General features: G+C 46.7%; 1 protein-coding gene across 1 annotated transcript; it reads right to left on the bottom strand.

Annotated features, from left to right (window-relative positions):
- Positions 1 to 4,923: 4,923 nt before the first annotated feature.
- On the bottom strand, positions 4,924 to 26,827 carry LOC135897746 (glutathione S-transferase D7-like). Its single transcript, XM_065426461.2, has 7 exons — positions 26,806 to 26,827; positions 25,559 to 25,704; positions 22,411 to 22,507; positions 19,311 to 19,369; positions 17,522 to 17,663; positions 6,041 to 6,211; positions 4,924 to 5,155 (listed from the first exon to the last, which is right to left on the bottom strand). Exons 2-7 carry the CDS (start codon positions 25,600 to 25,602, stop codon positions 5,021 to 5,023), a joined length of 648 nt encoding a protein of 215 aa, XP_065282533.2. The 5' UTR covers positions 25,603 to 25,704; positions 26,806 to 26,827; the 3' UTR covers positions 4,924 to 5,020.
- Between the last annotated feature and the right edge of the window lie 637 nt (positions 26,828 to 27,464).

Raw genomic sequence — 27,464 nt, 5'->3', positions numbered from 1 at the left:
ATGAACTTTGGGACTTTGCATAGCTGACGTTTGGACTTTCTTTTTTTATGCGAGGATTAATGCCTGAGGACATACAGGGGTATGGGATACGGGTAAGGATGTTGAAATGAAACAACAAAGATTTCCGGATCTAAAAAATTACAGGGTTCCTTGAGAGCTCTCGTAAGAGGTGAACGGCGAAAGCCTGCTCCTCCTCCTCTTATCATTCGCCTCACTAGTAAGCATGTTTGGTCATTCCTAATCAATTGTAGTCGTTATAATTCCTCGTTAAACATATTGGTCATTAGCAAAAGTAACTGTTTTTTTACTCTCGGAATGTATTCTCGCCCCTGAACAAGAGGGTGGCAGTGCCGGCACGTGCGCCGGTCATGCGGACACCTCTGGCGCTCGCAACGGTATCGGGGATATTCAGCTCTTTGTCAGACAGCCGAGTCGGGCTGTCACTTGCGTCGCAGAGAAAGGACTACAAGAGCGGACACTCCCACGGAGCCCAGCGGCCCAGTTGACTGCAACGTACCAAGCCGTTGGCGATACCTCAACCAGACATCCGGTTTCGGTTTTGTGCGCGCGCGTTTTGAATACTAGCTGGTATACGTGTCACGCCGGCTCCGCTGCTTTTTTTTTTTTAGAGCTCAACCGCGCGCGCTCTTCACGCGGAATCGTTTTGTGCGGAGCATATTAACGTAGGATTCGGGCCTTCGCGCGACGCCCGGCGGTGGCCACCATTGACCCTGAAGTGGGGTCACGTGACATGACGTCACGTGATGACGTCACACCAGCTGCAGATGGGGCCTCATATCGCGCCGTCGGTCGCCTCCCAGCGGTGGCCACCATTGACCCTGAAGTGAGATCACATGATGTGACGTCACGTGATGATGTCACACCGGCTGCAGATGGGGCCTCATATCGCGCCGTCGGACGTCGCCCGGCGGAGGCCTCCACGCTTCGGTTCACGCCGTCGCGCGCGACGCGGCGGCGGCGCCACCATCGCTGCATCACGTGATATGTGACGTCACGCCAGGGATGAAGCGGCGCGCGCCCGCCGTCGCGTCAGTCTCTGTGCCCGCAACCGCGCCAGCGTCTTTGCGCCGGGCGTGTATGCGGTCAAGATGCCTCCAAACGCTAAGGATACGCTAAGGTTAAGCCCAGTGGATGCTTCGCATCCACTGGGCTTAACCTTGATGAGCTTCCAATTTTTTATTAAAATTGATTGCGAACGATCATCACAAGCCGCCATCTTATATGTGCCACGTGCAATTTCTTAAAGACGCAAGACGCCTTGTGTAATGAGGAAATGTTTATTCTTTATAAATGCTCGTTGCGGGTTTTTGTGCATTCACCCAACGTTGTGGCACCAGGTAGGCAGCAGTGGAATATTATGGTTGGCGACAGAAACAATTATGATAGGAAGGTCCTTACACATCCTCATGACTTATGGAAGATGCGAGGAAATAAATGAATGTGTCCCTCCATAGATGCAAGTGAATTATAGAGAGCTATACAGCTTTCTTGATGTCGAAAGCTGACATCAAGACGGAAAGCTGAAGGCTTCTTATTGGGAACATATTTACATAATAAGGTTATGACGCAGATGTCGCAATGCGTACTTACTGGTTGTAGTGACAGCTCATATTTGATTCCTTTTATGCTTGAGTTATCAGTATATGAACGATAATTATTTGCGCGACCCTGTTTTGAATTGTTTGCAATGTATGTATTAAGTATTTTTTGTAGGGAGACCAAATCAATCAAGCGAACACGAGTTGACGTCGCACAAAGTATGTGCAACCTAACTTAGGTATTTCACTATGTTAGCGCAGTCCTCCGCTATTCCACAGGCGTACTCAAATTTATAGATCTTCCAAATGTACGAGCATGTTGATGAAAAATGCGTAAATGCTTAGGGAAATCATTTTGTTCTGTGAATGCATCGTCGCTAGGGTTATTTGTTTTTTACTTATACATTGTGAAGGCTCGTGCAGACGAGTGTGTTCCGGGCAGACGCCAAGACGTTGCGTACTACACTTGGCTGACTGGGCTGTAGCCAATGTTAGGAATGGCCGGCCGGGGTAGCAACGTGCCAACTATTTCAGCCCACTGCACGTGCTTCGACCGACCCGCGGTGGCGGCGCCCTTCAGAGAACGGGCGAGAACGACAACGCTAACCGACCATGCGCCGCGTTTGGAGGATCGCTGACGACAGCAGGGCTGGCCACGTTTGGCACCCGTGCATTGTTGGTTAATTTGCCGGGTCATCATGGTCTCTCTGCGGCAGGGGGAGCCCCCCCCCCCCCCCCCCCCCTGGCAAAAGGGTGCTTTGCGGTACGGGGGCCCCAGGATTCGTCACAGTCTGCTGACACACGTGGCGACTACAGGGAAAAGGTAGCTCTGGAATTTAGCGGCACCGGCTGGTGTCGGGCGTGACCACCTGACTACGGGGACGCAAGACAATGGATACCATGACGACTGGGCTACAAAGGTCGTCGGCCCTCGGAGAGAGCACTGAAAACTGTGCGCCAAGTGTGTGTGTGTGTAAAAAACCTACCCCCTTCTCACACAGGCGACCACGAGGACTTTCTATGATGACGTCGAACGATGACGTCGAAAGGAGTGGTTATAAGCGGCTGTTGTCGGCTGCTAGTGTGTGCTCGTCGTCGTGCTCTGTGCTCGTCAATATACTCGTGAGCTGTGTGCTCATTTGCTGTAGGCTTCGTTTCGCGGTCTCCATTTGGGAGTCACGCTAGACTGTGTAAATGTATCTCTTGTCTAAGATGTAAATAATGTAAATAAGCCCTGCTCGCCTTCTCCTGTCGCCCCAAGTTCCTCCGATCGTCCTAAAAGCCCGACTCCGACTCCGCCTGAGTTCGCACTTACTCTCTAGCTATATGCCCTTGCCTGAAGCTAAAACGTAATGTACGAGATGCCTTTCAGCAACAAATCTAGATAAAGTGCAGGTAAATAGATTGCGAATACACAGCGCACGAAGACAGCATCTCGATACACATAACAAAGCGCGGAGTGTCAACCAGCATGCACCATCCGTGAATAACATAATTTTACCTGCTTGGAAGATTACGTCACCTTCCTCTGTGACACGTGGTCACGCCAGCACTTCGCTGCCGTCCCCACAGCGCACCTTCACAAGCATTGCCGTATCAGCGCCGAAAATCGCAGACGAAATGGCACCACGCATTTGCAACGCTAGCTTGTTTGTCTGTCGTGTGCTACCTACATTCATCGAAACTGCGGTATAGAAAGCGTAGTTTTCATTCTACAACACCGCTATAAAAATTCGCTTCTTGTAGGTGGGCCGCGGTACATACTTTCTACAGGGAATGAAAAAAATGGCAATGTGCGCAACAATTATTTTTGTGCAACAACATTTTCTTTAGCCTAGCATCGACATCACAGTCCCTGCCGATTGACTCGATTTCCTCTCCATTCTCATCCGTCCCCTCGTCTACTTTGAGGGAAGCTCCGCACACTGCACGCTTAACCGTCTTTCTTGCCATGCGTTGCAATTAGGTTTCTCTAAAGCAAACGCACAAGCTTTCAGAGCACTTGCCTTCTAGCAAAGGCGGATCGGCACAGAATCTAAATTCTTCAAATGCCGCAAAGTAATTATCAGCAATGCTTTAGAAGCAATAAATGCCGCACTGACTTAAGTTATGACACGTGTTCGCACGTGTTCAAACACGCATTCAGGCTCTCACTGTCCCACCAATGCAATATTCCCTATAGCAATGCTCACACACACAATAAAATTATTAATATCTAATAGTCTTGCCACTTGCAAACTTGGATATAAAGGCTTTAAAGACATAACGGTCCACACGTGTAGAAAGACGTGGCGCGAGAAGACCCTGTGACTATCCTGCAAAACCGAATATACAGAAAACACACCCGAGCGAACCAAAAAAAGAAGACTAGCCAAATAATAATTAAAGGCTTAAAAAATCAGCAAATCAAAAACAGAAGCAAGCTCAAAGCATGTAGTAAAACCTTGTTTTCATTTTCTGGCTCCACGAGGCCCTGGCAAAACACGTCTGTTTACCACAAACATCATCAGCTCCAAGCACAGCGCCACTCCTTGACTGTCCTTCTAAGAGAACTGCTGCGGAAGTGCTGTGTGCTGAGTGGAGGGACATTTTGCAATGCACATATTGTAAACCCCGTCTTTCGTTCGACCACCGCCCATCTTGCTGGAATTACCGATGCCACTGCTACCAAGCTGCACTTTTGGTACGCTGCAGCAAGCTTGCCGTGTTAATGGTTACATCTTTCAAATAGTTCCTCACTTTATAGGCTGTGTTGCGCTCGTGCACCACAAGTGACAGTACGTCGCTTCCCAAATTCATACTTAACCTTTCCAAATTAGTGAAAGACAAATTTTGGAGTTTTAAATGCGACAACCACGATCTGATTATGAGGCGAGTCGTAGTTAGGAAGTGCTGAAAATTTGACCACCTGAGGATCTTTAACTGGCGCTCTTCTAATGACAGCGTGCATTTGTACAACGTCAGACGTTCACAGCTGATTCATGCTCTTGCTACGTTCCTATTGGATCATACGCCCACTGTTTCCCGTCCTCCATTGGTCCTCAGTATTCGCAGAATCAATACTACTGAGGCAGTGGTTTGGCATGTTGAGTCTTTTGACAAAACATAACTGAAGCATTGCCATCGTGCCAATCTCAGTGACTGTCATTCCAGTGAAGCTGTACGGGGTCATAGTCCCAAGGGCACATGTCTTGAAGCACCAAGCACGCTTGGTGTCTATGTCTTGAGCATGTATTTATTTTCCAGCCTCTGTAATGCTTGCTTTCCATTCGCACGACAATAGCACGTGACTTGTGCTGCTTTGGTAATCATACAGCAGCGCTGCCAAGCATTCCTTGCCAATCAGGAAGTTGAACAACCATCGTCTGTTATGTACATAAAGTCGGAGAAATTTTATTGAACCACACTTGCTGGAACAGGAAGCAGCATACTTGCAGAAGGGCACGCGCAAGACCATGTTGTCACTGCATGCCGATGCAAGCCCGGAACTGTGCTATGCCTTCCACGTTGACTTCATTGACGGTGCACAGTTTAGATTGCATCCAATCATACCATGCTTTAACGCTTGGAAAGGACGACAGGTCGTAGTTCATCGTCTGTCGGGAAAACATTACAATTAAACACAGAAAGTAAAATATATCTTGAAGACAATTTTGAGCCAATATTTGAGTAAGTCTAGGAGGTCTAGCCACGCGAGCCGATGGCTTTGTTAATGAAACATCTTGAGCACGAAATACGCAGATGGCGTGGGGATTAGTGCCCAACAAAGAAATGTTGACTGCCGCTTTGCCAATAAGGCAGTTTCTCGCAATTAATGTTTAGATTTGCATGGACATGGTAATTCAACGTTAAAATATATGAATAGCAGCCGTAAGATTTTCACAACATCCGGAATGTTCCTGAAGTAAGACACGTCTGGACCATCACAACCATAAGTACAACTTTTATACCGTTAGTTAGTGCACTGAGAGAGCACACAAATTCGTTTATAGGTGAATTACCATGGTACAAACATGTCATGACAAATGACATACTGACTAATGTTTCACTCCCTGTTTGAAACAGTGTCGCAATTAAAGTTTCAACAATAGGGCTTCTTTTACGTTCCGTCCACTGCTTAATAAAATTACCTTCTCCGCTATTGCATTTTCTGCTTTGTTTTCATGATGCGGTAATTCCCTAATAATTTGGGCTTTATGATAATTATCGACACCGTTTTCACTGCTTTCACCACCAGCCGCGCCCAGTCACGGTTATGGCAAGACAAATCCGCACGGTCCGACTCTGCATTATTACACAGTAAGCACAGCACACAAATATGTAGAACAAGAAGAGTCAAACCTGCAACTAGCAGCTGAACGTTTTCGCACGCCAAAGGTTAACATAAGCCCTTTGTTTCTACCAGACCTATCCCAATCATATTACTCATCCCAGATTTCCAGCTTTTTGCGTTATGTAATCCGGCCAGACAATTTTCATACCTCAGGAACTGTGAGGGACTCCATGAGTGCCACATCTGCAAGGGTCATTTGCGACCCAGTGAGGAAGCGCCTCGGCTTGTCTCCGAGCAAATGCTCCACAGAACGCAGGCTGTTGCGGAAGGCCCCTTCCTTCTTCTCACACTTAGGTTCACCCTTGAGCAGGTAAGAGTACTGCAAAGAATTTACGAGTCACCAGCTGCGATGTTTGAAAACATAAAAGGAACATACTAAGTCAGAAAGGGGGTACGTTTGGTTGTTGTGTAGGTATAATTTTATTGTCGTAGAAAGTGGTTGGTGCAAACAGATACCTCTAGTTTGCACTACATTGGTAGGCACTGACCCGATAAGCTGAAAATGTTAGCACCGCTGGAGTTGCACAGCATGCGACTCAGTGGCTGGCCTCAGTTGCACAATTGCAATATGTTTCCTTTTCACCTTGTCTAAATAATTAATATTTTCAGTATGAAAAACCGACAGTAATCATTCAGCCGTCTTGGCCGTCACTCGCTGTTGAATAGCAGAGGTGCGTCACTGCTCCAAGATGGCCTCCCTGTGTTCCTTCGTCTGGGTGGAGCGTTCTTTGCGGGCGGCTAACCTCGTCTGCTCTAAGACAGCGGTACGAGCTTAGACTGTCTTGGCGGCGTAAGGACTACGTTCGACTTCGGCCTGCTTGCGCCAGCATTCTGCAAGCTCAGCAGCAGTGAGCACTTTCTTCAGTCGAGGCATCGGCGTGACATGAAAGAGAACCGAAGCGATCCTGTCACATACACTGACCAGCGGGCGCGTGTAGATATTGGAAGAAGGCATACGTAGGGTGCATTTCTCGGGGGCAGTTCACAAGAGCCACGCGCAGTAAGCGGCGGTTCTACTGTCTTCAAGTTAAACGCTGGTGCCTCTTTGTGTTACTTATTTGGGCTTGTAAGCTACTTCTTCGCTGCACCAATCATAGATGGCGTGACCTTCCCCTTAAACGAGTTCAATGATCGAGGATTCGGTTAGCACGGATTCGGTTAGCGTACGAACAATGCACGAGTTCCAATGTGATGTGCTTGAGAGCCGCGGTGGTCAGGATAGCTTTCTTCATTATTCCTGGAACAGCAAATTACACAAGGGGCTTTTTCAAGCACCACAGAGGGGATGGCGTTCTTGTTGCGGGCGAGTGCCTCAATGAGAAATAGTACTGGTTAGCCGCAACTGATCTGGAAAACACTGCCGTGGGTCTTTTCTCAGGCAAGCGAGCGAGATGGTGGTTAACGACACTGAATATATGGCGATCATGCGCCCGGGATGCGTCCATAACTATATACGTCATTATTGCCTGGCCTCTCGCGATGCCAATTGTTGCTACGGTTGAAGCACTTCGATGTTGCCCCAGACATGTTCGAAGGGCTTGGCCTTGAGTGCTCTGTAGGAGATAGACGTTAGTTTTGTTAGCATTGGACAGCACTGGTGTGCTATATCGCAACTATCCTAGTAAGAGCGTCCTGTATAGTTGAAGCATAGGTGCCATGGACGTGCCCCACATTTTACCGGCAAGAAACCTCAGTATATGTGCAATAGAGGTAAGCCTCTTCTGCAAGTATGAGATGTGGAGGCTCCATGAAAGGTCTCTGTCGATAATAACGCCTAGGAAATGGTGAGATTTTGCGTATAAAAATGTTTGGTGTTCGATCGAAATGGGGTACCAGGTCATGGGCTTGCGGGTAAAGGCGACTAAAGCGCACTTCTCGGTCAAAATGCTGAGGCCTTGAGCAGGCAGGTACGATGGTGTTAGTGTCACTGCTTTTTGGAGCTGTGCACGCACCTAGAGACGTGTAACTGCCGAGGCGCATATGCATTTGTCGTTACCCTATATGGACAGGTTGACTCTATGTGGTAGAACGTCGGTCAGTCCACGGATTGGAAGGTTGAACAAAGTACTAAGAACCACACCCTGCCAGAAATGGCAATATGCACTGGATAAGAGAAAATTACTGGTTTAGGTTTTTAAACCACACGCTCTTTTCTACATAGCGAAGGAATGCCAACAGGCGGGATGTTTGGGCGAAACCGGCACCTTCTTTGAATGGCCACCCAAGCAGCGTGCGAGAATAGATGCCCGCACGCTATACATATGCTGGAATCGACACGAACTCCATTTCAATATCAAATAATGATGATGTGAGTATAATCATGATTGTGTGAAAAAAAATAAACCCCTTGCACTTGCAAAAAAAAAAATTAAGTGCTCCAAACTGGCGCGTTGCTATGCCATGTCTTGAGTGGACTGGGTGTGGCAATGACGATCAACGCCTGGCTCGCTATAGTACGCCTTGAATTGCGAGGACATTTCAAGCCTCTGACTTCGGGTGGTGTCTCGGGGAAAAGAGGGGAAGCGCTCGGCTCGGCATCACTGGAGACTCAGAAATACAGCCGACAGTCGCTGTACTACAGCCGCACCGCCACTACTGGTGCGCCGCCATTCCAGTACAATCCCAAAATTTTCGTGCCACTCTTGTCCAACTCTCGAAAACGATTATTTGAACAGGCCTAATAGATTAAGTCGATTCAATGGAAGGTGGAAATTGATGAAGATTAATTCTGTTGTGGGATATATTCATTCAAATAATCCATTATTCGTTCATCGATGCTACCAACCCTAATGCGTCGCACATGCGCCTGAGCGCTCGCCGCTGCCATTCCGGTAGTGAAGTCGTAGATGATCTGGTCTCCCTCCTCTATGTAACGCATCTCTCGGGTTTCTTCCTCTGTTGTCGTTGTTGCTGCCACCCCACCTTTTTCTCCCTTGCCCCTTGTGCAGTGCGGTTGCGGTGTCCTCTATTGAGAGACAGTAACCGCATGGCGCTTAGCCCCACCTTCCCCCTCCCCCCCCACGTCATCATGAATATCTCTATCCTTTATACCCTTTCCTTTGTAGCTCTGTCTCTCCATCCACGGTGCGGCGCACTTTGCGTTTGCATAAAACTGGAGCGGCGCTCGCTGTATCGACCGATTAGCATCCAGGCATCTTACGATAGGCTTGTTCGCGTTCGCAGCGTTCCTTGCTCTGAGTGCTGTCTCTCGCTGTACGTATAAAGCGCTGTATGTCGTAACGTACGGGTTTAGTGGCACTCATGTTGATGAAAATCATTTCGCACGAGTACATGGTGCGGTCCGAGACATTGGCAAGCTGTTTTCTCCGCAGCAGTGAAACGACATCGATTCTCACTCAGGTTTTGTTTTAAGTCTATCCATTCTTGGGCTTGGTTACTTGAGTCACGCCAAACGCTACTTCCACACAAATTATTACTCAAAAACACAGACTGGTGGGCAAGCTGCTATGGCATTGTTTACACAGTAGTGCAGACGCACACGGACGACGAAGCGCAGTGTCCCGTCTGTTTCTTTAGTTGTCCGTGCCTACTACGTGTGAATAATTTCTTACTAACATCTCATTTCTTAATCTTGCCATATAGTTTCACTGCCTCTCCCGGAATGTTGCAGTGCTGCGGCCAAGAGCCACAACACTATTTGAGCACTCCGCCATGGCATATCTTAGCATTGCCACCGTCGCCGCATAGCATCTGTGCGGCACATTTTAAAGCCAGCGCCTGCAGCAGCAGCGTCACGGCGGTGCGTCCACTTTGGTACAGGGAGCCCACTTGCAAATGCTATTCACAGGGCTTGCATGTAGGTTCCCTACGTTGGTAGCGCACGTAGCGCCATGGCGGTACGAACGGCGACGCCTCACAACAAAAGAGCGCCTCTCTTCGTCAGCCACAGTAACAACCAACATGGTGGTCACGAGTAGGGGCCTACATGCAAGTGCTGCTTTAGGGGGGTGTTAGCCTTTGTGAGGGTTCTCGTCACCGTCAGCTAAATTGGTGGGTTAAAGCTTCCGATATATTGTAAGATGTGGGCCACAATATGGAGAAAGACCAGTCGACCGACCACGTTGGCTGAAACTCCTGATGACGTGAAACTAATTACCTTATTAAATAAACTTTGGCATCAGCAGTCAGAGACACACAGCCTGTCTCAGCGCAGTAAAAGGTACGTCTACGTTGCGGTTAAACAGGCTTGTCATTATTATCTGCAAACTTCCAAAAGCACTCTTTATCCATAACGACAATTCTTAATGCAGTTGACATTTCTGGCGTGAGATAAAACTATACCACGAGTACGCCACCGTGCCTTGTAAGTTGTTTCTTTATACGTGTCTCACAATAAACAAGTTAACACCAATAAATTTGATGTGTCAAAGTAAAAGAAAAATGCAACATACGCAATAAACATGTATGTAGGTTTCGTGTGCGCATTGGTATAAACCTAAATAACTGTAATATACCGCGTGCCAACACACACACACACACACACACACACACACATGCATTATAGTAACGCATCGACAACATACACACAACTTTAAAAGCACCGTATCAAGAGCAGTGGGTGCACTATCTGAGCTGACTAAAGCTTACACTGCGCATCATAAATGATTATCAATGACACGCATTTTGGAATACAAGAAATGACATGCAGATGTGTTCAGGATACAATATCTACAAATATAACTCTCAGGTAAGTGCCAGCGGTTACTGTGATTGTCCTTAGTGAATACAAAATGACGTACACATGCAGATGCAAAGGCGTGATGTGATGTGTCCAAATACATATCGTCGGTGTAGCGTTTAAAGTAGATAGGTTTTAATCGTACGCTCTTAATGAACGCGCCTTCGAGCGCTCCCATGAAGACGTTTGCGTAGTTAGGGCCTATTTTCGTTCCCATCGACGTTTCACTAATTTGTACATAATGAGAATTATAAATTAATTATTTACAAATTAGTGGAACGTCGATAGCAACGAAAATAGGCCCTAAATTCACATTATGTACCAATTAGTGAAACATCGATGGGAACGAAAATAGGCCCTAACTACGCAAACGTCTTCATGGCAGTGCATGAAGACGTATTCCTCAAGAGTGTACGATTAAAACCTATTTACTTTAAACGTTACATCGACGATATTGTCACGGGGTCGTGACGTCAAAGAACACAGTAGCAATACTGTGAAAGGCAAAAACTAGCTTTTATTGGGCGAACCTGTGCCCACAAAACAGGCTACACTTAAAGCACAACGGGAGCGGCGAACACATTCGGCGATCGTCGTAAATCTGATCAGCGGGTCAAGCGCGTCGGCTTTTATAGAGCAGTCGTCGAATGTTCCAGACTAATCGTTCGGACCCGCGTGCCCGCGTGCCTTCCACAAAGTTCTACACCATTCGCGTTACGCGATGAAATCAGATAACACAAGGTTCGGCGACAACAGACAGCCGGGTAGAAGCATCGATAACTTTCCAGAAACGTCGTATACATGCAGGCGCGTCACTCGCTGTGCGATTACAGTTGGTAAGCGGCGAAACGTGGTCGCCCGATAAAGATAACTTCACGGGTCAATATACATTGTGTTTGGACCAGATAGCCAAACCGGACTTTTAAGCTTCATTGCGGCATTCAACCAGGCACACCCCGTTATCAAATTCACATATCATTACTCACCATCGTTTGTAGACTTGTCACTATTGCTATTTCCAACGGACGCCTGACCATCAAACTCTACAACAAGTCAACTGATAATCATCAATTTTTTCATTTTCAAAGCAGCCACGTGCGTCATTTCAAGGCTGCGTTCCACACAGCCAGGCACAGCGCTTTAAGCGCATATGTTCCGAAAAAGACGATTTCGAAGAAGACGAAGGAACTCAAAGAGAAACCTCTGAACCGTAAATATCCAGAAAAGTTGACGGATGACGCGATACACCGAGTGGCAGGACATGACAGGATGGGCTTTCTAAAGGGCAGAAACAAACCCACTGGCTCCCAGTCGGCTAATTTGATGCTCACACATTCCGCGTCTAACCCTAAGGTCTCAGGCATACTCCGCAAACACTACAGCATTCTCTAGGAAAGCGACAGGTTAAAGGCCGTATTTCCTGAGCCACCTCGTGTCGTGTATAGGCGTTCGAAAAACATGGGTAACATACTAACGTCTTCAAAAATTGCCACTTTTAACCCGACTGGTTGCAACCGCTGCAATAAACCACGTTGCAACGTCTACCCTCATATAATACCTACATTGACTGCCCCCAGAATAGCCAGCCAATTCATGTTCACAATTAAAGACTGTTTCAACTGTGATTCATGTAATGTAGTGTACTTGCTCGATTACACTTGCCACTTGCAATACATCGGCCATACTGAAGCACCTTTCAGGATCCCTTTAACAACCACAGATCGCATGCGAAATTCCAACCAAAGCTACCACTATCGAAACATGTCAATATGCCGGGCCACTCATTTAACAATCTCAAGGTAATCATACTCGAATCTGGATTCCGCACCAGCCATGACCGCGAGCTTCGCGAATCTTACCGCACAGCAACACAGACTCACCCTCTGGAATGATCCCTTCCAGACCACGAGAATTGGAAACAGCGTCTCCAGGGACACAAACCCCGATCTTACCTTTACTGCGGACGTCCCCTGGGCAGAGTGGAGTCGACTCCTGGAAACCTTAGGCAACGATCACCATATCCTCCAATTAGATGTAGCACACACCCGTAAACAGACCAAGACCGGAATTGCACGGCTAACCGATTGGAAATCCTTCAGGGACAAGCTAGATTCCGGAGCAAGCATAAGTGACATTGACGAGTGGCTCAAAAATGTATTAGACGCAGCAGAACGTCACACCAAGATCATACGACTCGATGCCGATACACCCGTGGTCGACGCGCACCTCCTACATCTCTGGGAGGCAAGAAGTGGCCTCCTGAAGAGATGGAAGCGACAAAAGCTTAACAGAAAGCTAAAAACACGCATCGCTCTCCTTACCAAGCAGGCTCAAGACTATGCGGAACACCTCGTCAGGCAGAACTGGCACGCTTTCTGTGACAAGCTACAGGGGACTTTGAGCACGAAGAGGACCTGGCACCTCCTACGCGCACTCCTCGCCACTGAACCCACCAAAACGAAACAGAAGCAACATCTTCACAGTCTTATCCACAACCACGCCGGATCAGAAGAACACCTCCTGCGAGAACTACAAAAGAAACTATGCGGAGATGCACCCTCTACCGCGTCAACTCGCTGCAAAGAATACTCTGGAAAACCGAACCCAGAACTCGACCGACCCTTCACGGAGGCCGAAATCCACGTAGCCCTATCCAAGCTGACTAGAAATACCAGCCCAGGTAAAGACAGGATCGTTAACAAACACCTACGCAACCTACCGCAGCAGGCCACCGAGGCTCTCCTCTGTTACTACAATGAGTGCTGGGAGAAAGGAGAACTGCCTGCTGTGTGGAAACACTCGGACATCACCATGATCCCCAAGGCCAACAAACCTCTCAGCTTGGAGAACCTACGCCCGATCTCCCTCACCTCGTGCGCGGGAAAGCTTTTCGAACATATGGTGCATGACCGCATTACCCAGTACCTAGAAGACAACGACCACCTACCAGACACCATGTTCGGTTTCAGGCAGCACCTCTCAACGCAGGATGTACTCTTACAACTAAAAGAAGGCCTTCTAGATCACCTAAACAATCGAAGCAAATACTCCATAGTGGCAATAGACGTCAAGGGAGCCTTTGATAACGTTAGCCACGACGCGATCCTCAACAATCTCGAAAGCACCGGCTGCGGCACTAGGACCTACGCATACGTCAGAAACTTTCTGATGGACCGCACGGCAACAGTCGGAATCTGCAACATCCGCAGTGAAAGCTTCCTACTTCCAAACAGAGGCACCCCGCAAGGGTCGGTCATTTCACCGCTACTCTTTAACGTAGCTATGATCAAGCTACCCCCACTACTCGAGACCATACCAGATCTGCGTCACGCGATGTATGCTGATGACATCACGCTCTGGACCAGAGCTACGAACGTTGGAAGGCAAGAAAGTAGCTTACAAGAAGCTGTCGACACCATCGAAAGCTATCTCCGAAACTGCGGCCTCCGCTGCGCCCCGGAGAAGTCTGAACACCTCGTCCTGAAAGCAAGAACGAGAGGCCGACCACCCAACTACGAAGAGCCCGACCCCAGCATCACACTCAACGGGACAACAATCCCGAAAGTCGACAGCGTGCGAATACTTGGACTCCACATCCACAAAGACGGATCGGGAGCTGCCAGCCTACCGAGACTAGAACGCACCCTTTCGCAACTAACGCACCTCATCAAACGGATCTCAAGCCAAAGAAGCGGGCTCAAGGAGCAAGACACTCTAAGAATAGTACAAGCGCTCCTCACCAGCCGCATCACATACGGCACGCCGTACCTGGCTTTAAAGAATGCTGAAATAGAAAAACTGAACATCATGATAAGGAAGGCAATCAAAGCCGCCCTGGGACTCCCCGCCATGGCCTCTACATCACGTCTCCTTAAGATGGGCGTCCACAACACGTGGCAAGAGCTCGCCGAAGCGCACAAGAACAGCCAGCTGGAACGACTCAAGCTCACGCCCACAGGGAGATCAGTACTCCGAAACCTAAACTACAGCGAGACGTATGTCGCAGACACGGACAAGAAAGAGCGAATACCACCGGACGTTCGAGAGTGCATTTCCATCGCACGTGTCCCGCGTAACATGCATCCCATATATCACAAGAGTAGAAGACAGGCTAGAGCCAACGCCATCAAAAGAAGTTTCAAGCATGACCCGAATGCCCGCTACACCGATGCGGCCAAGTATCCGCATCGAAACGCGTACGCTCTGAGCGTCGTCGACTCCCAAGGCTCCGAGCTTGCATCGGCAACCATCAAGGCACGCAACCCGGAAACGGCTGAAGAAGCGGCAATCGCTCTCGCCACCACCACATGCACAGACGCAGCAATTATATTCACCGACTCTCAGGCCGCCTGCAGAAACTTCTTGAGGGGCCGCATCTCGGCCGATGCACTCAAGATACTAAAAAGACGAAGCACTCCGCTCCCGTACACCTGCGTAACGTGGGTACCCGGACACGAGGGACTAGAGGGGAACGAAGCGGCCCACGCCGCTGCCCGCGAGCACGTCAGCCGGGCTCCCCACTCCCCACGCGCTCTCGGACCCGTGACAGAAGAGGCGGAGGCCGTACCCACCAACTATTCGGCCATATTGCAGCATTACAGGCTCGAGCGTCGAGTGTACCCTCCACCGCACCCTAAACTCGACAGAGAAGAAAGCCTAATCCTTGGACGCCTGCAAAGTAACACATACACGCACGGAATGATGATGCATCGCCTCTACCCGACACTCCACGGCTACCTCTGCCCACTGTGCAACGTACCCGACACTCTGGCACACTTGCTCCTGGAATGCCCGTGGCAGGAAGGCAGCGAAATGCAACCAGAAACGCAGGCAAACGACCTGTTCGAAACGTGGGAGGCCAAGCTAACCCTCGGGGACCTGGAAGACCAACGACAACTCGTCGCCAGGGCTAAGAGGGCAGTCGAAGCCAGAGGGTTCCTGGACTAAGGAGCCCTCCCACCTTAGGGTGATACCCGGCCTCGCTCGGGACACTGTTTCGTCTAATAAACGTTTCTCTCTCTCTCTCATAATTTTAACACTATCTCGTCCGAAATAAATGAAAACAAAGGAAAACTTATCTGTCTAACTTTAGATTGAGCATAAATATACACTTCCCACACAGTGTACATGCAGGATTTCAAGGCTTTTTTACAAATAGTTTTTTGACGTATGTGGCTTGAAGTTTTACGCAGAACAGCTCATTGTATTTTTAATTTCGAGGTTGCATTTAGAGATGCCATGTACTAAACATCACGCCTTTGCATCTCCATATGTACAGTCACCCGCAAAAGTTTACTAGACGCGGGATTTGCGAGAGAGTCAAATTTCCGCGAAGCCTGTGCAAGAAGCCTCTAATTAGACGCTTTGATCCGTAGCATTTCTTGCACACTACACTGTGATCCAATAAATTAGAAGCGCTACGCAATAACAGAGCAGAAATCCGAATTTGTCATTAGACCCGCGCCCCGCAAAATTTTGCTGGTGACTGTACGTAATTTTGTTTTCACCACGTATAATCATGGTAACCGCTGGCAGTTACCTGAGAGTCATTTTTATATATATTGTGTGCTGAACACATCTAAATTTGATTTTTTTGTATTCCAAACTGCATGTCATTGATAATGATTTATAATCTACAGTGTAAGTTCTAGTCAGCGCAGTTAGGGTGCCCTCTGCTCTTGATGCGGGGCCTTTAAAGCTGTGTATGTGTTGTGCATGCGTTACGGTACTCTGACGAAGGCTGGTCAAGCAGCCGAAAACGTTAAGTAAATACGTGTTCCAAAAGGTTCATCGTCTCCTTCCTGCGTATGTTACGTCAGGTCTTGCGCGCCGAACTTTGAAGAAACACCCCTATGTGTGTACACACACACACACACACACACACACACACACACACACACACACACACACACACACACACACACGCACACACACACACACACACACATATATATATATATATATATATATATATATATATATATACATATATATATATTCGGTGGGGGAACGTACGTATTCACGAGTGTAAAAAGTTCTACATAACCACAGTGAATTTATGTTATTATACTGGCAATGTTGCAAACTATACAGCGTAAACAAGAACCTTTCATGGCACCCTAGCTTAACAAGAATAGTCCTTCACAGAAATAACGCCTTGAAACTTTCTCCATGCGCTTCAATAATTGCACATGCTTTGTGGACTATAATTAGGTTTTCGTAAGTGACCTTCATTTTTCGCTTTAAGAATACTTGCAAAACAAAGGGAGTGAATGATCTTCGTACCGAAGCGCTTCGGTAGAGATACTGAACTAAGCGCCTTTATCGTAATCAGTTTGGAAGTTACAATATCAAAACGCAGCACTCTCATTGCACCGTAGCCATCCTTGCCACAGCCATCGATAAGTAATATTCAAAATGAGCGATATGACATGTACATAACTGCGCCTCTCGTAAAAGACAAGGTGAAATGAAAACCTTGTTCGCCTTTACAGAGTGTTATTAACCCTGCATTAGAATAACTGCACAAATGTTAGTGTTGGTGGCTGGGGAGCTAAGAGAAAAAAAAAGAATTGCACAAATATGCGCTAACACTAGAAGCTAAAAAAAACAATATTGGGTGACCTTACTGCTTGTTTAACAATTGTTCCTTGTTTTTGCCAAGAGGTTAGAAAATACGCGTGTGGTTTGGAATCGTCGGCTCACAAGTCAGGTGCGCTTGCCTTCAACTCCCGTATATAATTGCATTCACTTTCTGTTTCTTGTGGTATGCATGCTCACTTTCAACACACCTTGTGAAACTGAGAAATGCACTTGCTGTAGGCTCCTCACCTCCCCTCAGTTATTCATTGCTGCCTGTCAAAGCTTCACCTGCTTAAGCATGTGTACGGATCGTGTGATGGAAGTAGAACCAGTCCAATGAACACTCACAAAGTAATCGGCAACTGTGCGATAAAATGTCCCAAGGTCGTAGTCGAGGAACTGGTCAATCAGGGCTCTCTTCCGGATGTCCTTGGGGTAGAGCGAGTGGTCAGGTGCATACATGTCCACCAGGTACCGCATGATTGCGCGGCTGGAAAGAATTGAACCACGATCCGGTCAGGTGGTAACAGCGCTGAGCGTATATAGGAAATGAATGACCACGAGTAGCCTGCTCTGCCGTTATTAATAATGGGCTCGTAGTATTGGATCAGTGTGCTCTAGCGTCCCCTGCTATAGGACAATCATTTCGTCCTCCCCTGCGTTAGTCCGAAAATTTCTTCTTTCACGGCCAAGCAGCAATAAACAATATACCTGTAGAGCAGACGTCGATGAGCTGTAAATAACCAGGTTAATGTATTGACCGACTCTAGCGTGTCGGTCAAAATTCCATATGAAGCCAGAAAACCTCTTTCTCAATACAAAGCCAGATTGCGAAGTTTAAGTCCACTGCGTGCGTGGTTGTGAGCTGCCATCTGGAGTACAGTGACGAACGAGTCCTTGCCCGCGATAACAGCAGGCGTGCCAGCGCAACACATCCCTACGAGCCTACCTGCTTTCGCTGTTCGCCAAAGGCCGTACGTAGAAACGAGGCGTTAAGCCTAGGCCAGAAATGCCTAGGCAAGAAAATGGGGATAGCAAGCACTATAGGACGCACTGCTGAAAGCCCGGCCAGGGGGTTGGAAGGTGACTAAAGGCGACCCAAAACGAGAGGATACACCGCTTGTGTATTAATTATGCATGCACGCGCCGCTATCCCCCTCCGCTGCTTTGTCGGCATTCAGTGTTATTGGTTATTGTTGTAGATGCATAATTTCAAAATTACAATTATTTGTTTTACACACTGTGAATAGGTGTTTTCTCTAACTAGTATCAATCTTTTTGTTGAGCCTCTACGAAATTTTACTAACTGTACTCATTATTGTCGGGCTCACGGCTGCTTGGGCCATATAATTGGCCTGCAGTATTAAAAAATAAAACAGTAAATAAAAAATAACGCGTTGATTAGGCTGCGCCGCGTTTCGCGCAAATGAATTAGGCGGTAGCTCCCTCAATGGGAACCTTGAAAAATAGGCGTTAGGCAGTGTAAATAAATCTATTTGTCTGCTCGTACTCCACATGCACATATAAATAAATATTGCATACTGTATGATCACAACCCCCATCTACAGCATTACCCCACATAACACTCGTTATGTGTGGGGTATGTGGGGGTATGTGGGGTAAGGCTCGTTTCATCTTGGCAGATGCATCCAGTGTGTGCCAAAGATTCAAGACTGCCATCGTGTACACATTGCCGAATCCCTTCATTCACTTGTTCTTGCATATTCCGCTCGAATTTCGCGATTTCTATCCCACTAGCGACACGCCACTACATTTGCTGGAACTACACGTTGTCTTTTCCTAGCTCGTTCGTTTTCTCTATGCTGGAACGTTGCATAGCTCATTGAACATGCTACACTTCCGTGCGTTGCGAAATTATGCAACGCACGTTGAAAAATCATGCAACGCAGGTTGCAAAATAATTATATGCGTTGCAAAATTTTAGTAGCCCGGTTTTCGGGCTAGAAGCGCTTGTCGGCATACGTACCTGCTGTAATTCGATTTGAACCGCTTCATTGCATTTCAAGCTATGTCAATGTAAGCCGAACGTCTTATTTCTTTCACTCCAAAAACAGTATTTATTTTAAATATTTATGTCTACCATCGGGCCTCCTGAACTTAAATGTGATCATCTCACCTTTCCCACAGCACGAAGTTGTCGTCTTGCAATGTTGGTATAGTGTGCATAGGGTTTAGCTGCAAAGTAAAACAAAAAACAAAAAAACGACACAGGTAGTCATGAAGCGTTACGACTGAAAAAAAAATATGCAGATCACAAGCACTGTGGGAATCGATGTAAGCGAAGGTTTCTGTGCTGTTTGCGTTGATTCACAATAATAAGCGGTGATGTTGACGGCGAATGTTTCTTCGATGTTTAATCCTACATTAGAGTGATGAATTGATGTTAAACGTTACCTTGGGTGCACCACTGCTGTTTGTTTGCCTAGTACACAGAACATACATGGTAATGTTCGCTTGAGGCATTGTTGTGCTCCATATTTCATAACCGCTGAGAGCGTTGGACATTGTCATTGCCTCACATGGCACATCGCATCGTGGCACAAGTATTCAACTCGAATTGGATCATGAGGCTGTGCAAGCCAAAACCACAATCAGATTATGAGACATGCCCTAGTGGCGGACTCCAGATTAATTCTGACAACGTCGTGTTTTTGATGTGTCTCTAAATCTAAGTGCGCAAGCGTTTTTTTTTTATTTCACAATGTGAAAATACGGCTGCCGCGATCAGGATCAAAGCCGCGAGCTTGAGCAACGCCATAGCAGCAAAGCTACCGTCGCGGGCAGAGAAGTGTTGATTGGACATGTGATCGTTCCCGTAGTGTCGCCTTGACCCTAAGGCGTGCTTTATGGCGGCTCTGCTTCTGCATGCCCTGCGTAAGTTGCCCGCTTAACAAATGTGCATGGTGTTTAATTTTCAGAAACAGGAGAAACGTACCGTACCGTACCTTCAACTTAATGTTATCCTGTTTGCCCGCAACCGCAGTCGTGTCTATAGTAGCAGCGTTTACTTGCCTACTCACGTAACCTTTTCCCTATCCCTTCCCTCCCCACCTCTTATATGAAAACTGCGAGCGAAGAGTGGCAAGGCTGTTATCCACCTTTTTCATTTTTCTGTGCTGCCCTCAGAAATTGTAGAGGATATTGCAGAGCAACATCAAAAACTCCCGATACGGCTTTCTGTCGCTCCATATGTGCTACACAAAAGTATGTTCAGAGCGTTAAAGAAACCCGTGAGTAGATGCAAAAGGTCTCGAGCGGCCAGTTGCGCCGTAATGTTGCGTAACTACCAGACTTCTTTGAAGCTCGGAAAAAGACTTTTATGTATGGCACGTATTGAGCAACACAAAGCTGTATCAGGAGTTTTTTATGTCGCTCTACAATTTTTTTATGGACACTTGTCATCTAATTACACTAATTGATAAATTGAATAATTCATGATCATCATCATTAGCCTGCTTACGCCCGCTGCCAGGCAAAGGCCTCTTCCATACTTCTCCAACAACCCCTGTCATGTACTAATTGAGGCCATGTTGTCCCTGCAAACTTCTTAATCTCAGCCGCCCACTTAACTTTCTGCCGCCCCCTGCGACGCTTCCCTTCCCTTGGGATCCAGTCCGTAACCCTTAATGACCATCGGTTATCTTCCCTCTTCATTAAATGTCCTGCCCATGAATTATAACTAATTATCTAATTAGGCGGAACGACAAAAAGTAATTTGAGTATCTCCAAGCGAAGGCAAACAACATTACCATTGTTCTGTCCAGCTACCTGGCATTCGCATATTTTTAAACTCTGGCTAAAGTTAGCCATGACACCCTGCATGTACCGTATATAGCTACCCTCCGGCGGTGGTCGATGTCCGTCCGCCTACGCGTCGCGTCAACACGATAAATTTTCGTTTCCAGTTTCTCGCTAATGCTCTGTAGCTCTCAAAAGTTATACTGATGTTGGCCGCTAAGACGTCTTTATCACTGCGCCGAGTTTCATTTACTTGTCATGATTAATGAGTTCACATTGAAGTTGTCAACGTTGCAGAATTCCCATCTGCTGTCAATATATGGCCGTGTACGGAGGGAGTATGGTTTTAAAAAACGGCTGTAACTCTTGTTATATCAACAATATTCCGAAAAAATATATATGGCAACTAGCCTCTAAGACGACCCTAAGTTTACGCTGAGTTTCATCTATTGTTTTTAATAACGTAGTTCATAGTGAAGTTTTAAATATTCTGGAATTCCCATCTGCCATGCAGTGTTATTTGCACACGTCACTACTCTTAAAAGAATAAGACTAAATCACTCTACAAACAACACGTGTAATTATCGGCTGTGGTTTTTCAATAATAATCATAATAATAATTATAGTCGCAATAGTACTACCTATATATACATAGGTGCTTCGATTGAGGTAAAACAAACCACAGCTTCGCTGGTCGTCCTTCTTCACAGAGTGGAAGGACTGACATTTTTTTTTTCTGTTCCCTTTTGACTAAACGTCGAATTTCCTGTAGCGGCTTTGCAGGTTCTGCACTTCATGGCTACCTGGGTGTTGTAAGTACTGCTGCTGAATATTTGTGCGATGTGCACGGGACCTGTCAACCGACAGGTGATACCTGTGGCTGTCGTCATTGCTGGTGAGAAGATTGGCCCCTGTGAGAACAAGTACATGTCGGCTTTCACACTAGTGCTCACCACCTTTGTGATACACTTGTTATTGTTACTGTCGCACCTGCGTTCCACCTTGTACTGCTGGTTTCACGTTGCTTTTCTTCCGTTCTCTGCTGTTTTATGACACTTCAGGCGCTGGAAGGCATGCCACACAGGACGTGCTAACAGCCAATGCTGATTTCAATCCATGTACTTCTGGCAAGCGAAAAGAAAGTGTAATTGGGGTGTGCTTTTGCAAAACGTGCATCGTTTTCTTAAAATAATAAGTTACTCCTTCTCTTCAAACGTGAAATGTGTTCTAAATTGCCTATATTTCAACATAATAATTACCGCGATACTAAAAGCGAGAAGGAAATGTAGTACATCGCCTCCACAAATGAAGTTGAAAATGTCACTATAACCAGCACATGTGCAAAATAACACACATTCTTTTTTTTGTAATGTGGCGATTGGCACTTTAATTAATTTCAAGAGGCGTGCCACTGCTCATGTTCATTAGTGAAAAGTCGTGAGCGTTTATCAAAGAACGGCAAGACTAAGCCAGCTTACCTTTAAAAAATAATCTTCCATCTGTTCTTTGGCCAGGACATTGACGTCTTTCAGTTCAAGCACGATACCAACCAACCTGGCGACGATTCTAACAGCCCTGAAAACTCATAAACATCGTTTGCATGAGATATTTGCCCTTGACACCAACGCTCGTTTCGGCGGCGTTGGTGTTAATCAAAAGCGTGGCATACAAGTGCAAATTTTCGTAATCCTCATGTGTTCTAAATTTTCGAAGCTGCATTCGCAGCACAGCTCAACACCCTGTTTGCGTTCATGTCTCCGTAAGACACAAAATGACGCATCGCACCGACTTCTCAGCGTGTTCGAATGAGACCACCCTATGCCCACCTGTCAGGCTCGCCGAGGGGAAAGGACTGCGCGCATTCCGCCTCCTCCTGCTTTTCGGCAAACCAACACAGGAGAAGGAAAATACGGAAAACAAAACACACTTGTCGTGCCTTCGATGAACGCAGTAGCTAGCGTCGCCTGAAACTAAAGTTTGTAACTGAACATCAAGCGCAGAGTGTTTGCTCACATGAACTTGAAAAACAAGGGGGTACCAGCGAAATACAAAGGACGCGCGCACAAGGAAAAGGTGTTAGACACGGGCGGACGCTGGACTTTTAACTGAACTGTACAGTTGAAAGTCCAGCGTCCGTCCGTGTCTAACGCCTTTTCCTTGTGCACGCGTCCTTTGTGTTTCGCTGGTACCCCCTTGTTTTTCAAGTTCATCATGCACCAAGTGGCTCAAGAGCTTGCGATAATGCTCACTCACACCTGCACGCTTTCATTTGGACACTGATAACCTAGGTTTTTCTTTAAGGATACAAATTTTTATAAAAAATGCTATCCGCGTTCCGAACGCGATGTCTTTGAGAGTTGCTGTGGAAAGCGGACATGCTTCTTTCGCAAGAGAATTAAGAAATTGTCGTAATTAATAATTTTACAGGGACCTTGCGGCTAGTTATGTAGCATTTTTTTTTCAAAGTTTGTGATTTTTGCATTCCACAATACATGACCACATTGTAAACATGGTGCTGAAGCTGTCACATTCTAATGCATTACCATTTTTAATCATTGACATTGCAGCTAGTTCAAGATATTTACTATCAACATTCATCGCTCAATTGTAGCTACATCGAACCTGAGTGTTCCACAGATGTCCGTTTATCGCTCTCGTTTAGGACTTTGAAATCTGGTAATATTTTTTTAGGGCTCCTATGAGTCGTCCAAGTCTGCCACAAGGTTCGGCTACGTGCTCTCCGCTAACAGTCTGCTGATAATCGACGTCTTGTTTACATTGCATAACAACACACTGTGGTGACGTTGCTACATACCAGGTTCTTCTGTTTGCACTACCAGAAAGGATAACTCAGATGTGGCACACCCGTCAAAATGTATACTTTCCTTCTTGGATTTTTCCCACAGCAGGAACTTAAAACGCCCTTGTGCAAGAATACTGCAATAAGAAGTTCTTTATTCCTATTATAGTTGCCTGATGCCAAAATTCATGTGCCCTAAAAGCAAGGCGGCATGAGAAAATAGCAATATTGCTCATTCCACTTTGTTGCCTCTATTATATTAGACTTCAAGCTTTCCACATTAGTCTCTCGGTAATAGCTCAAGAATACTTTAAGTAGCTACAGCATAAACCATACGATTGTCACGAAGAGGAAGGGGGCTTCAGGGTCTCCATAAATTAAGATTTACCGCACCAATAAATGAGCGAAGATAATGTAATTATGCGCATTGAACGTTGGTTCGACTCTGCTACTAAGCATTGCAAAATTTTAGCAGTACGATTTCTGAACCAACTTGGGTTACCGCAGAAGCTCTTCGCGCCGAGTCCCAAAGGAGGGAAGAAAATTTTTCTCTGTGGACAAGTGTGACGCACTGCTAGCACCGCCCATGGTGTCTAGCCCTCTGGAATCGCCGCACAGAGTTCTCACACGACAGACCCTGCGTCTCAAAAATGCTAGCTGGTGTTCGGTCACAAACGCCCCGGTACGGGTAGAAAAATTGTCGAAAACAAATCGAAGAAAGCTATTCACTTTACAATGGTAGAAAGAGTCAAAGAAATGACTTCGGTTTATTAAAGAATCATGTTCTTGAAAGCGCACACATGTTGCAGTGATGATATTTAGGTAGTGTTTGTTCTTGAGTTGCCTAATTGCGTAGTGAACAAGCTCGCAATCGGCGAATCTGCAGAGGTAGCACAGTTGGTCATACGCACTCAATGACATTACGTGTGTGCTGTCTGGTGGTGAGCGATGCCAGGGAATGAAGTAGTTCCCACGCAACGCAAGTGCGAGGGAGACGTCGAGAAAAATCACTTCTGCGGCAGAAAGAGTGATCAGCGGGGCCTGCTGGCGCAAACGTGCCTCCCGTTTACACATATATATGTAATATTTACCACTGATGTCTAAACAAGACCAACAGTTCGCATGAACGCCTAGATGTTAAATCATCAACAGTGGTGAAACAAGGCCCGCCAGTGCTTCGAGAGAAATCGTCTCCCTTTGTCGTCACGTGGATTTTAGGCTTCTCATGGTTGCCCACTTTTAATCACAACTGATGATACGTATATTGTGGCATTTTGTGTAGCTATATTCCGCTTTCTGAATGGTTTTTTAATGCGCTGCTACATGTTTTCACAGCACGACCTCATACAGTTCGCTCTATACTATGTATACTGTATAGAAGGTGATCGCTCAGTTAAGGTTATGGTCTATTCATGTGACCAAGGCAATTTAGTGCTCGACCTGTCGTCTTCTCTGTGTTTGTCCCTGCTATTTTGCGCTAGTCTTTTGAATAATGACTACTCATGTGTTCTTCTTTTCTTTATTCCTCTTTTAACATGGAACATTCTTTTAGTACTGTATATTTATTTTTTCTACATTTCTTACTCGCTTCAGTTTATTGTTATGATACAGATAGCCACCTCTACGATAGTTCATTTTCCCATTCCAACATCATTTCACAAGCAACAACAACGTTTATACTCTTATCCGAACATCAATACCTGTATTTCGCTTCTTAGTAGGCTACCCATGTTTTCAATTTCATGATCTGTGACAGTTTTTTTCCTTACTTCCCAAAACCTTAAGCAGTCAATTTCGCGGCGTCGCTAGTTTGATCATGTGCTTACCTGCATGGCGGACTAGCGTTCAGCTGGTACAGCACGATAGACATGGTTGGTCAATGGCCACAACCTTTTCGCTCACGCGTAGACTGGTTTTGGTTATGGCGGTGGCAGGAGAACTGCGGCGGCCTCGAGTTGCACCGCGCGTGCCCCTGCGACGAAGCGACGTATCATGTGGAGAACACGGGGCCCGGAACAGGATGTTACATTCGCCTTCTCTCGGCAGTGGCATCCGGGCATGTCGGCGATAGCGAGGGGACCACGCGACTCTCGTATCGTCAGCGATCTGCTTTGCAGGCAAAAGCTGTCTCGCGCGGCCGTGGGGCGCGCAGTGGAAAGGCTCCCAAGTATGAATGGCGCTGCCACTGTGATTTTTGGCATTGAAGTCGCTGAGGGGGCCCTCACGGCGTTTCGCGAACGTCGGTTCGAGTGACAGATTTCTACTGGGAAGGGATGCATGCCCTTTTCATTTATTTTAGAAGTCGCGTTTTGGCCATTACGTATCCTTGGCGTCGAGTTTTCTTTCATTCAAAGAGAACAAAAGAAACAGCGTGAATACGGAGTGCAACGACGAGATATGGAAATTTATTGTGCGAGAAGATGTCCATGATGAGTGGCAGGAGCCCTCTGCCATTTACCGATATGCAAATATATCCGCAGGTGCTTTCGGAAACGTGTGATCCAAAACAAGATTTGTTCTGAACCGGAATACCTCGTTCCGCTTTGGTCATGGTCTGTGAATACCCAGACTTCACATAGCCAGACCACACAAAGCCTCGCTCTGGCTATGTGTGTGCGGCTCCTTTGTGCTTTTCCTACGCGTAGTCCATTATTCCCATGGTATAACACGAATAATATAAAGACCAGCTAGGGAAAGCACGTACGCACCGTCGTACACGAGGCGTTGCTTGTATAGTAGGAATGCTGTATACGTTCAATGTGCCCCAGCTATTCTGCATCGCATTATGAAAATAGACGGGCTATTCTACGCGAAGATAACCAAGTGCATATTGTTCACAATCGAACAGAGCAGGCGTCAGTCATCTTTTGTTGATATCATTGAATTTTATATTTATTTGCACATAGCTAATATTTAGTTACAGCTCTGAATGCCGTGCTGTAAGTGAAGATTGCTAAGGAATTGAAAGAAACTCATAGCCAGCATATTTTCAGCAAGGAACCTTTTGCTCGTATTTTTTTCTCCGTCTGACAAAGAAAGCCCGGAAAGAAACGGGAAACATCGCCTGACTAACCGTCTGCCCGCATGAAAAAGCAGCGTCCTCAAACAAACTCCGTAGGAGTTAGCGGAGACGCCGGCGCTCGTCCCGTAACACCGCGAAGGCGTCGCGCTGTGGCGGCCCCAAGAGTTTTCTACCATAACTAATAGAGGGAACTCTGGGGCTGCGATTGTTCAGCCACCGCAGGACTGATGGGAAGTGCACGGATATGTCTGATCTTCGTGCTTGTGGCTTCAGGTGGTCTTGCAACTTCGTTTATTACGCTTTGCCTGCCTTTATTGTGGATGTAAAAAAAGCTAAATACGAGAGGCCCTGACGTCACGTTTTCGAAGCCTGAAATATAACCATGTTGGTGTGCCATTTGACTTCGCGCCTCTAATAAGCTCGCCGGAGCAGATGGGCTCGAGCTCTCAACTTTCATTGCTTCGAGCCGCCGGAAGTGTGTGCGGCGGACGCGCGTCAGAACAAAGCCTACGAAACTTGTGCAACAGTTTTGGTGAAGCAGACGCGCTCTTAAGAAAACGACGAAGACGGGCATCGTGATTACTTGAGTGTCTCTGTTGCAGGTTGACAATCAGATTCACCCGCTAAAAACACAAGTTTCAAGTTTACACACCACACTCCAAACTTAACTTGTCTCATGAACAGAATGGGCCGCGAGAGAGACATACCCA

This window comes from Dermacentor albipictus, chromosome 2 (assembly GCF_038994185.2).
Source record: "Dermacentor albipictus isolate Rhodes 1998 colony chromosome 2, USDA_Dalb.pri_finalv2, whole genome shotgun sequence".
NCBI lineage: Eukaryota > Metazoa > Arthropoda > Arachnida > Ixodida > Ixodidae > Dermacentor > Dermacentor albipictus.
This window is presented reverse-complemented; position numbering and strand designations above follow the sequence as displayed.

Bases quoted from the DNA above. Each gene is read 5' to 3' on its own strand.
- LOC135897746 (XM_065426461.2), bottom strand. From the start codon at position 25,602: ATGTCTATCGTGCTGTACCAGCTGAACGCTAGTCCGCCATGCAG. The intron at 19,370-22,410 runs GTAAGCTGGCTT...TTTACTTTGCAG, and splicing joins TGGAAGATTATTTTTTAAAG to CTAAACCCTATGCACACTAT. The intron at 5,156-6,040 runs GTATGAAAATTG...TTTTCCCGACAG, and splicing joins AGTCCCTCACAGTTCCTGAG to ACGATGAACTACGACCTGTC.